The 13,102-nt window shown below is 38.0% G+C and overlaps 1 protein-coding gene across 7 annotated transcripts in view; it reads left to right on the forward strand.

Annotated features, from left to right (window-relative positions):
* The window catches only part of MYO16 (myosin XVI), a 530,294-nt gene that overhangs the window by 178,026 nt on the left and 339,166 nt on the right, over window positions 1–13,102 (forward strand). For all 7 annotated transcript variants that reach the window (XM_059995825.1, XM_059995821.1, XM_059995826.1 and 4 more), the window contains one exon: window positions 3,465–3,608. In XM_059995825.1, coding sequence (XP_059851808.1) covers window positions 3,465–3,608 — 144 coding nt within the window. The remainder of the gene's footprint in view (window positions 1–3,464; window positions 3,609–13,102) is intronic.

Genomic DNA, 13,102 nt, shown 5'->3' on the forward strand with positions numbered 1-13,102 from the left:
TTCAAGATGACACTGTAGTGAATATGATCCTTCAGTGTGATATAGTGGCAAAGAAATGGAAGTGACTTGGCAGAGATCCAAGCACTGGCTGAGAAGGACGGCCCATGGGATTGACCCTGAATGCACAGGACCATATGGAAGTTCCAGAGTGATGTCAAAAATTTTGGAAATTGCAACAGATTTGAATTCGTTTTGCTACTGATATAAATCTCTACCTCTCTGCCTCTCTGTATCTCTCTCTCTCCCCTCTCTCTGTCTCTGTCTCTTTCTCTCTGTCTCTGCCTGTCTCTGATCGTAGAAATGTTTCTGAACCGCTAAAAACCCATAAACACAGGACAAGAAAATGGAACTTGGCTAATCCAAGTTGACTGTGTAAATCCTATTGCTTCTCCTCCCCCCAGAGCTGCCAGGCGGTGCAGAAATACATAGTTTTTAATATCAGAACGACACCTGGCACACGGTATCCACTCAATAAATGAATCTGCATCAAATTGGTTGTTGTCCTAGTACCTCTTTGCTGGTCTCCTCTGTCCCAACGGCTTTGTAATCAACACAGAGGAGGGAAAATGGATAATCATCGAGAAAGCTTACGTTACAGTAGATCTGACTCCAGTTTAAAAAAAAACAAACTGGCAACAGATAACTTACAGTTGTGAACCCTAGGATTTAGTGTGTGAACACAGTGTATATCGAATTTTTGATTTTCTGAGGGTAGATTTCAGGGTCGTTCAGGACATACTGCTCCCTAGCCAACCAGAACTAAAACATATAAAATACCCCTTATGATAATGTGGGGGGAAAAGACAACACATTTGAAGTTTAAAATTGTCTTTATTTGTGATTTGGTTTCTATAGTTTTCAGAGTCTTTGGGGCTGAATCGATAATTCGCATTGTAGTGGGTTTTTATACGTTGAGAAATACCACCTTTGTTTACAAACTTAAAAATGAGTGAAAGGATGCATTGCCAGAGAAATTGTGAACCACTGAGCTGGTGTTGAAAGTGTAAGTGGTCACTTTCTAACTGTGGTCAATTCCATGAACGTCTCAGAGGAAGGAGCTATCGGCCATGTTGTTTTCTAAGTGTACCCTAAGAGGCAGAATGGAATATTCTGGTCACGGATTGGGACTGCAGAATTTAATATTTCATCGTGGAGCTAATCTTGGTCATGAGGAATGGGCGACTAAAGTACAATATAGGTGAAGATTCCTGAGTACTGGAAGGAAGACATTTTAAACTCTTGTATAGGGTGGGTGACCCAATGTACCTGATGCCTCATTGTTTGGTGGTGCTCAAAAGTGGAGCAAAGACCGTGGTCATGGTTCCTAAACCTTTGATGAAGGCTTGGACCAGGTTGGGGGAAGAGCATTGTATGTAAGGACAGAGTGAATCTTAGAAAGAAGCACGTGAAGGTGAACATGCAGTGATCTAGAAGAATCAATGATAAGCTGAGAAAATAATCCAGCTTCTTCGGGGTCCTAGGAAGGAATAACTTTACCTGCACAGGGGAAGGCTCCAGGAGAGATGTGGTGTTTCCAGAGAGATAGATTTCCACTTAGGTTCTCTGGACATTTCCCGATGAGGAACGTTTGCTTGAAATGGACTGTTCCAGAGGTCCAGTAGAAGGAAGAGTGTGTGGACATGAGGCACCTGGGAGGCAGGTTGGTCAAGGGGCTTCAAAATTCAGGACAGGCTTCATGGCATGTGCCTTGTACTTAGAAGGGCCCAAGCTTGCTTTCATGCTCTGCTGTCGCCATCTTTAAATTCTTAGGAATATTTGAATAAAGGGCCCTCTATTTGCATAAATTATGTAGCTAGTCCTGCTTGGAACTTCAAGAAGGAGATGACAGTGACAGGAGGAGCTGGGGACTTGTCTCCAGGTGGAAATAACTGATGTTGTCTGAGTTCTGTTGAGGGTGACAGAGCGGGGCCTCAGCCATTCTTATGGTTCCATAAAGTGTCCCCAGAAATTGCTAAACATGGTGAAAAACTGCCTGAATTGGGAGGGAGATTTTCTAGCTAGATGAAAATTCTTTCTAGGGAGAATGAAATTTACTATCTAGCAATAATACTGTAAGAACATTGTACCAGGAATATTCAGCCATCATCATCTTTGCAGACAAGTGTGATTAGAAGGTACTTATTGCTGTCAAATTATTATTCACGATCCTCTGAAATGTGAATCTAAAACTTACGTCACTTGAGAGGGCGGGTATCACTTTAAACACGGTATCTAATTAACTATGTTTTGGTAAAAGACTGAAAGCTAAACCTTAGGTATCTTTGAATCATCACTGTGGATTTCTGACGTGCAGGTTGAGGACATCTTGACAGGCACAGAAGGATGAGGTCACATCTTGTTTGATTATGCAGGGAGCTTTCAAAACGAAAAAGAGAGAAGAATAGGAATTACTTGCATATGAATTTCCTAAAAGAAATTGGGTCCAGGCCCCAAATTCTAAAATGGACCTCACCTTATCAGTCTTTGTACCCAAACCTGCAGTGAGTGTGGATGGGGTCGTGGTTCACATCATCAGGCCCCGATGGTAGGGACCATTTGTTATTGCTACACATGACATGGAACATCAGATACACAGGTATCTTAGTTCAAAACTGAAACTAATCCTTCAAAGTTCATGTGTTTGCCATTGCCCCAAGTGCTTCCATGTGTCCCCAAAGTGGCACCCCTCAAATCTCCTTCCATATGGAATGTGCACCATGATTTTGCATTGTCCTTTTTGTACATTCTTGAGGGTACCAGCGAATGAAGAAAGATATAGAGATTCTTCAATGACTGTGTTATAATTGTGAACCACAATTCATGTATCTTTTTTTAAGTTGAAGTATAGTTGATGTACAATATTATATAAGTTATAGGTGTGCAGTATAGTGATTCATAGCTTTTAAAGGTTATATGCCCTTTATAGTTATTATAAAATATTGACAAAGTTCAAATCTTCTGCCTACTTTTAAAAATTGGGCTGTTTTCTAACGACTAATTATAAAGGTAATTAAATAATAACAAAAACATACATATATCTCTGTAGTACCCATTTCCTGTGCTGTCAGTCTCAGGGGTTATCAATCAGTTTGAAGTTTTCCCACAACTCACTGAGGCTCCGTTCATTTATTTCGTCATTTTTCTCTCTGTTTGTCATTTTGTATAATTTATATTACTGCCTTCAGATGACTAATCTTGTCTTCTGTAATATCTAGTCTATTTTTCTTTCCACTGTCCATGGATTCAATTTTCCTTTCAGTCTTACATATGCTTCTTTCCTTGTAGGTTAGTTGGGGAACATGAATACATTCTTCCCCAGTTTAGCTCCACCTCCCAAGTTCAAAAATTGGCATTGAAGTTGTCTACCTATGGAAAGGAAATTTGGATTAGGTTTATTCCAAATAAGCCTATCATAGTTTGTTATCATAGTATACTTTCTTTTATTTCTTTTTTTCTTTTTTCAGTGTGCCCGGTATGATAATGTCTTCATTGCAGAGATCCTGATTGACAGAGGGGCCAATGTCAACCACCAGGATGAAGATTTTTGGACACCAATGCACATTGCTTGTGCATGTGATAACCCTGATGTTGTCCTACTGCTTGTATTAGTAAGTAAAGCAATTCAGTTTATTACCATTTGAAGATTTGATGGCATATAAAAGTCTGCATATTTAACCAATAATACTTCACAATATATAATACTTCAGGTGAGAAAAAAAATGTGTGTATATGTCATCACTTATTTGCCTGGAATTACAAGATAATTAGAGACTAAGGTTGTGGGTCACCACATAGTTCATAAAACAAATTGTGTAGATGTCACACCAAGCTCTATTCCTCTTGCCTTTTTCTTGGAAATTATATGCCTTGATACCTCGCAAGTCAGCGCTAACTAAAATGGTTTGATAATTGTTGTTTTGTCTTTCAATTCATTCTCCTAATTTTTAGCCAGACTAGGTATATGATAGTAAGGCTATGTGGCTTATATTGGATCTTCTTCTCTTGTTTAAATCTAGCAAAGAAGTGTCTACAACTTTTGTTTACATGAAAGTGAAAACTCTTAAGTATAAAAATCACTGGAGTTATTTGTCGTCATTGTCTTGAGTTACAGCTTAGACCCTGACATGGGTCCTCGCACGTACTATAATTATTTTAGAATTGAGATTCTTTCTGATTAGTTTATCTCTAACAAAGATTTTAAGAAATTATGCAGGATATTTTAGAAAGCATACTAGAACATAAGAGTAAGAATGAATGATTTGCTTTTTTTCCCTTTATTAATAAAAATTGCATAATTCCTTAATGATTTTGTATTATGTGCCTGGCTTTTCACATGAGCCCTCAAAATTTCACATACAAGCAAATTGGTGCTCAAAGATATTAAGCAACTTGCCATAGGTCAAAAAACAAACTATATCTCTGAACTTAAGGTCATTGTCCAAAGTCTGTCCTTTCTCCCCAGGGTCATGCTGCCTGTCTTAACAAATTACCACATACTTGATAGCTAAATACAAGAGAACTTTATTCTCTTACATTTTGGAGGCCAGGAATCTGAAATCAAGGTGTTGGCAAAGCTGTATGCCCTATGTCAGCTCTAGGGAAGAATTCTTCCTTGTTTCTTTCTAGCTCCTATGATCCCTTGCAGTCCTTGGTAGTCCTTGGTTACAGATGCATCACTCCAGTCTTTGCCTCCATCATCACGTGACCCTCTTCCCTGTGTCTCTGTGTCCAAATACCCCTCTCTTTTCTTTATAAATGCACCAGTCGTAGGGTTTAGGGTCCACCTTAACTCAATACCACCTTATCTTACCTTGATCTGCAAAGACCTTATTTCCATAGAAGATCACTCACAGATAGTAGCCTTAGGACTTGAACATATCTTTTTTTAAAAAACACAATCCCACTACACTGCTTTCTTCCCCCTTTTTAAAATCCTAAGCAGAAGTCGTTTAGGATGAAGACTATGAATGGAGATTTCCTTAATCTTGTAAGACGTTTAATTTGGTCTAGTTTAGTCTAATTTGTCCCTCAAGAATTTGTAAACTTTTTTTGTTTTTATAGTAGAAGTGTATTATATCACTAGAAATGTGTTCCTTTCAACTCCTGGAAGATGGCAGCTATAATAAATAAATAAGGAAAGGTAAAGGAAATAAAGACAATTTAGCTTGAGATAGAATCATTTGGGGGAACTAGTACTCTACAGGAAAACACATGAAAAAGTACTTAACTCATTTATAAGAACAAATCTTCACTTTATAGAACCTGAGCCTAAGAGGAATTAAACTAACAAGTCAGCACAAAGGCAGTGAGATCTACTTAGTATTTGCTTAGTATTAAAGGAAAATTTAAAACACATCTCAGAAGGGAACCCTGTGGTCTTTTGAGTGATACTGTGAAATCATCAACTGTGCACTTTTTGGAATTCTCAGAACTCATAGGACACCAGGCTAGATTTTTAAAGAAATGGCTTGGTCTATAGTAGTTGTTTGAAACTTTTTTTTGGGTAGTTCAACCACTGGATGACTTGGGCGAAGCTGGGCTATAATTATATGAGAATGAGATAGAAGAGTTAGATTCATAGCTTTTGTGGTTTTCCTATGTTTTTATTTTTTTTTCTGAATATTAGTCGAGAGATTCAGAATATTAGTTGAGAGTCACTTTTTCAAGGCCCGTCTCCATTCAGTTTCTCTCAGTAATTATGATTAGTTACACCAAACCTTTGCCAAATTAGGCTTTCTATTTTCATTTCATTCATGCAATTCTCAGGAACCAATATTCATGCGACTGAGCTTGAATTCTTAAAATCCTTCTTCCATTTCCTCAGTGTACACTGCTGGATGAAGACTTCCCCTTCTTGAGTTCAGAGAGTTTGTCAGCCCTTAATTTCACTGCCAGCCAAGATTTCCTTCCTTCATTATAGCGTATCTGTTTCTTATTTCTGATGGAACAGAGTAAGAGGATCTACCTTCTTTGTAGAGTCTGCGCTGAGTCCTGGTCTAGGCATCTCATAGGATTCTTACAATTTAATGTCACAGGGACAGCCAAGAGAAGGGCTCAGTACATGGCAGGGTTGTGATCTCAAGGTGCAGAAGCTATAACTACTTGCAGATGACTCCCCTTCAGCATATAGAGACTGTTGCCGGGAGTAGCATGGGTATCAGAAATACCACTGATAGACTAGAAGTAGCAAATAACTTGGACCACCCAGACGGCAGGAATGAAGCATGTTTATAACCAGAGCTGGGATTAGGGCAGCCCGTGAGGACTGGTACCTGGGGTGTCAATTACACTATAATTATAGAAATAAGTTAGACATATAGTGGCAAATTACTTAGGTCTTCCTTGTGACTCTTTGCATAACTGAGGAAATATACATGTGCTTTGCTCCCGTTGAGGTTAAACAGTGTCTTCCAAGGAAAATCAATAAGCACTGGCACCAGTCCCATTTCCCAAAACAGATGCTTAGAAAAATAACAACAGTTTGAAGAAGTACTAAATCATTGTCCTGAACGGGGACACCCTCATGTCATTGTCAGACTCAATGGTAGCTCCATTTTGATGAGGTGAGCTCTCTACACTCCTTTTTTTGTACTTTTATTGTATTCCCCTATTCTTTGGCATTTCCCCCCAGTTGCTGCTAGGATCGTCAGCATATTGCCTGAGCTCCTTTTTCTTTCACATTATCGTGTATGTTGTGCTTGTTTAAATACGATTTACTTTTCCCTTTGTTCTCGTGTGACACAGTTTCTGTAACTCCTACTTGTTCCCCTGGCAATAACTCAATTTTATTAATGGCCAGTTGCCTTTTATAATAAATATCTCTTCTGCCTAGAACAATTTGATTTATATTCATTAATTATTTATCGAGCTTATATCAGTGGTGTTCATTAGGGAGCTCTAAGTTAGGCATTACCTAAATTATTAGCTTCCAGCAAGTCACAGAAGTAACTAGCTGGTGCATACACGGCTGTTTGTTAGAACAGTGCCAGCACTTTATAGCGACTCAATGTATATATATCAATACTTGCTGAATACATACACAAATGGCTGAAAGAATGGCAGGCCAATTTTTGGAAGTCAGCCTGAATTTAATATTGACATTATTAACTCATGTTATATCTAAAAAAACCCTGTCTTATAGCCACATTCATCTTCCTCCATATTCTAGAATTCTTCATCCTACTCATTCTACACTTGTATTTAGAAGTGCTTGCTTCAGCACGCATGATCTCAAGGTCAGATGATATTGCTTTTCTTTACCAGGCGGAATTGAGAGCTAGAAACTGGATTTACTTCATGTGTAAACATAGAATTAAATCTATAATTGGGAAGAGGGTTATTAACATTTTCATGGTCTGCAATGCCCTATTTCTCACACCATAGAATAACCCAGCCTCATATACAAAGTTATATATCTGCCCGTTGCTGTTATTCATTTACTGATGACTGTCTTTAATCATTAACTAATATGTATTGATCACCAACTATCTTTAACATAATTGCTGCCGTCAAGGCAGTTATTGTTTGTTCATTCAGCAAATATTTATTGAGTGACTACTATGTTCTGGGTGCTACACAGTGAATAAGAAGACATTTTACATTATAGAACAATGACAAAAACAAACCAAAGCAAGTAATGTACGTGTAACCACTGAGTAACTTGACTAATGGATTCAGCAAATCTGAGTAGCCTCATTACCACCATGTCATAACTAGCCCACCATCCGTCCCTAGAAATAATTTGCTTTCAAGTAAATGTGGGTGAAATACATCATCATAAAAATCGTAATTACTATAGAAATATGTTCCCGCTAACAACCTCAAAAGAAAGATTTATTTTACTTCCAGAAGTAAATGTCATCGTACGTTGTTCAGCGCCGCACGTCCAGTCTTCTTTCCATTTTCCAAACTGATGAGTAAGGGACACTGTGCACTTACATATTTGAGTGCCTTCTGTTTTGCACTGAGGGGATCAGCAGTGAATAAAAGAAGCACAAATCCCTGCCTCTTTGGAGCTTACATTCTACTGGGGAGAAACAGGAAAAAACACCTAAGTGGATGAAGTGTACAACGTGTCAACTAAAGCGAAATGTTGGAGGGGCAAGGAGAGAGGGGTAGAGAGTCTTAATGGATGTCCTGATGGAGGGGTGACATTTGAGCTGTGAGCCTTGTGGACTGTGGGTGCATCGTGGGCTGGGCAGAGGCAACGGGTGAGGGCAAGCTGTGGGGCAGTGGCTCGTGTTAGAAGAAGAGCAAAGGAGACCCAGGCAGTTCTCTCATGGAGTGGACGCGGGCAGGGCAGAATGAGAAGTCAGAGAGGCGACAGGAGCTCATCAAGCCCCTTGCTTGGACGTTAGAATTTACTTTTACCCCAGGTGATGAGGGGGCCTGTGGAGGGTTTTCAGTGGAGAGGTGACGTGGTATGACATCCATTTAAAAAGATCCACTCTGGCTGCTCTGTTGAAAATACACAAAGGGGCGGGGGGAACTCTTAGGGGACGCTGTCCCACTGTCCGGGCCAGACATGGTGCAGGTGGTGAGAAGTGGCCGACAGTGGGAGTATCTGGAAGGTCGAGTTGTCAGTATTTGGTGTGGGATTGGATTTGGGGCTTGAGAGAAAGAGCAGGAGTCAGGGGGGGCCTCCACTTTGTTGGCCTGAGAACTGCAGGGTTGGAATCTGTGTTTGCTGAAATGGAGAAGGTGTTTAGAATAGCGTGAGGGGTATGGGGTTATGTTTAAAAAGGAATGAAAAATGTATTTGAATCACATTTTTTTCAAGTTCTTCAGGAAAGCATTATCTGTAGAAATTTTCATTGATTTGCAAGGTAATTGTTTATTGTGAGTTTTTGTTAAGTGGAGACGTATGTGTGCGTCACCGTCCTATGCTAAACGGCATTAGATCGTTGCTATTTTAATTGAATCACAAATGGTTTCATGTTTTGCAGTAGACATAGCTACTGTGAATGTTGTCAGTACTTTTGCCAGATCTACAAAACTCTAGCAGATACTAATAATTAACTTTTATACAGCCCTCCCTATGAGTGTTTTTCTACGTGCTTTATAATTATTCACTTAGTCCTCACAGAATCCTGTATGTATGTGCTAGCTTTTTCCACTTTTACTTTTTATAGGTGAGGCAACTTAGTGAGCCTAATCTACATGCTGAAAGCCAGTTGATAGTGGTAGAGGCGAAATTTGATCCCATGAAGGCCAGCTTCAGAACCTGGACCCTGACCGCTCTGATGTGCTGCCGTATTGCTTATGATAGAATTCACATGGAGCTACAAGTCCCCAAAGTGGACAAATGAGATCATTATTTCTATTGCAATATTAGACATTTCCCATTAAAACACAGTTTTCTGACTTGAGTACTTAGACTATGGGAGGAAAGTTAAGAAGTATTATGATACATTGTAATACATTATTCTATAGAATCATCAAAGACACTGACTTAGTGAATACAAGACCAGGCTCCTAGGGGACTTACAGTGTTAGGTTCCTGCGTGCCTCTGCTCACAACATGTTCATCAACAGATCTGTACAGCTTTATTTTTTTACAACTGTGTTTTTAGCACAAACTTTATTTTTTGTGTGTTTCTGTTTAAAGACACCTAATTTAAAATATGTTGTCGACTCATAAACCTTGAACTCACGGCAGTGACACTATAACTCGGGCCTGAAAAAAGCTTATGCAACGCACATATTTTCTATTAAGGCTCATCACAGCCTCCTTGCCCATGGAAACACTAGACAGCACTTCTGCAGTACGGTTGAGGGCCACTTGAAACAGTGAAATCACCAAGAAAAAGCTCAAACACATGAAAAATGGCACTGAGTAGACTGCAGTAAGGCCATTTTTTTACACTATGAGAGCTGAAACAAGAAGGCAGAGCAAGGCCTCATGGGACCTGAGCTTTGAATGTGCACCTTGGGTGGCTAGAATTTTCCACCACTCTGGGCATATGCACGGATGACCAGCAAAGTACCATCAGTGTTGATTTGGGATTACAAATTAATTCTAGCAAGTAGGCAAGTTCACAAATATAAAATCCATGAGCAATGAGGATTGACTGAATTTATTACTAAGTAAAACAATTGACCGATTTTAGGATTTTAATTGTGAAAAAGAAACCCAGTGTATTTTAGGAATTGGGGTGGCTCAAAAAATGATGGATTTCTACAGTATATTTTCAAAATTTAGACTTTTTAGTACCATTATTATTTTCACAATTTCCATCACATAGTTGAACAGGGTTTTGCAGTTTCCTAGAAGTTTCATAGATAGCTCACTGAGTATGTGGAGCACATCTATGACAAAAGCAATGCACTTAATATATTATCCCTATTTTTACATAAAGAAATCTAATATCAGAGAGGTTATGTAGTAGAATAAAATCTCAAATCTAAATGTTTTCATTCCCAGTAAAGTATTTTACTGTATTAATATTTTTACATTTAATGTAGAATTACATATTCATATAATTCTATATAATATACATTCTATTAAACAAAATTTGACCACAGAATTTTCACTTACCTTATTTTATTGAATATTTGAGTATCTCACATATGTAAGTTTTTAAAATTTTCATTCTACATTATCCAGTTTTTAAAATATTTTCTAACCAGTGCCATATTTGAACACCAATGCTCTATAACTCAAAATTTGTTAGAGTATTTTTTTAATAATTCTATAGTAATTTGCTATTTCTCAGACTTTAAGAAACTTTTCTGTTATCCAAGAGGAAATCACAAAGGCTGAAAAGTGGTTAACTCAAACCAGTCTTTTTAAAATTTTGACTTCCTATTTATTTCAACATGGTCGTAATATATGAAATATATACATATGTGTGTGTGTATATATACATATATATTCCTGGCATGTTGTATCAGTGCATCTATGCCTTGAATCAATACTTGTAAATATCAGAATCTGCTCAATCGTTTGCCTGTGGAGAGAGGAACAATAGACTTTTCTTTGCTAGTTTGTACCATGTGATTTCACAGAGAATGGTTTCTTAATCGCATTGCTCAATTTTCACTTATTTACTGATATGACTTTGGATTACAGGGTTACATTTATCCGTGGCATGCTAGATCTGAATTTTCACATTTAATTTTCCGTTGTGGCCACAGTTGCTAAGCTTCTCTGTCCTGTTAACAGTTCTAAAGCTGTGACAAATCTGCCTGTTTTAACAGCCCATTGCATTTTGGACCACAAGAAACAAATTAATTTTTATATTGATGTTAATTGTTTTAGAAGGAAAATAATTTATTTGACTAGAACACTGAATGACGCTTCTTTTGGGGTAAAATGATTACCTATGTTCCTGACTAACCATCTCAGGTTTTCCTCTTTTTTATTGAAAATTTTGGGAGGAAATGCTTTGATACTTCACATGTCTTAGAACCATTTAATAAACCTTACTATAAAGGGTATCTATAATACATGTCAAAAAATGACTAATAAATAACTGAAGGACAAAATGTTATTTAATTGTTTTATTTTTCTTAAGGGGTGACAGGGAATGGTGAATTGCTGAATTATTAGTATTACATATTACCAGGAGATCTTTTAAGATATTTTCACTCCCTGAAATCAGAACGTGTAGGAAGAGATATTAGCAAATCAATAGTCATTTACTAAGTGAGGCTCAGTAATATTAATGCTATCATCGTTTCACTTCAGTACCAATGGAATGATTACTTGAAATTGCAGTGAATGTTTTCTTCATCCTTGGCCTTTTGTGTTTGAACATCTGATGTTAGTAATTTCTCTGCCTGTTGGCTGGAGTGTGTCATGCTCTGTGTTTAATGGGCAGAGTGGGACTAGATCATTATAATGGGTGCTGCAGGCGACTGACTGCTGGAACCTAGCAATTCTGCCCTAAATGAAATAGCAAATGATGTTTCAAAAACACATATTGCTCACGTTGTGTCAGGTGGCCAAGTTGATAGATCAAAATTAAATTGTTCCAAAACTTCACTCATTCATTGCGTAGACTGTTTCCGGGTTAAATCCTAGTATAAAATTTTTTATATTGTTTAGTTCTAAATTACCCTTTCCATCACTTTGATTTGTTAAATATTAGAACACAGGGTACCCTGCTGCTTCAGAACGTTGTACTCCTCCCCAGCAAATAAGCTAAAACTGAACAGTTCATGTAAGTCTGATTTTCCAATAGGAACTGTGGCAGAACACGTGGGCATCACTCAACTTTTTATGTAAATGAGGACATGCACGCCGTATTTAATCTTTTTTTCAGATGTTGGTCTTGCCTTCAACCTCTCTGAGAAAATTGAGGTCTTCGGGCTTGAATGCCTTCAACTTCCTACTAAAAACTCTTGATTTCTTCCCTATATATATTCACTGGCTTTCTTCCATCCTTAAAGAGGTGTTTGTTCTCCTTTTTAAGCTAACTCCTTCTACATCCGCTTTACATTCTGCTACTGGCCCCTTCTCCAAAGATTTCTCCTTCATCATTTATTGAGCTTTCATTTTCGTAGTCATTCCTGTATCCTTTTCCTTTACATTAATTCATGGTTATGTTCTAGTGATTTCCATTAGTTAAAAAATAAGAAGAAAAAAGCCTGATCAAACTTCTGTCCTCGGATTGTCACCCTGTTGTCCTCTCATGTTCGTAGCCAAACTTCTCTGAAGGACAATATGCTTTTTCTGACCCCAATTTATGGCCCCTGTCGCCCCATCCAGACAATCTGGTCTCTCTTCACTCAGACCCCTCAAAATGGCCCTTTGCCGAGAATACTTTGACATTTTTGTGATGAGGTCAGTGGACACATTTCATGGTTTATCCTACTTAATGTATCTCACTAGGTCTAAAGCCAAGTTTGTCAAGAAAGGAAATGGGGCAAACGTCCAATTTTTTACCCAAGGTTATATTTTTGGGGCTAATCGGAGTAAGAATTTGAAGGAAGCTACTCTGGCTCCTAAGCCCTGTTAGTGACCATTGAACATTAAGAGGGTTTTTTTTTTTCTTTTTTTCAGCTTTATTGAGGTGTAATTGATAAATAAAACTGTATATATTTTACAACATGATGATTTGGTGTATTTTGTTAAATGATTACAACAATCAGGTAAATT

Source organism: Delphinus delphis, chromosome 18 (genome assembly GCF_949987515.2).
Source record: "Delphinus delphis chromosome 18, mDelDel1.2, whole genome shotgun sequence".
Lineage (NCBI taxonomy): Eukaryota > Metazoa > Chordata > Mammalia > Artiodactyla > Delphinidae > Delphinus > Delphinus delphis.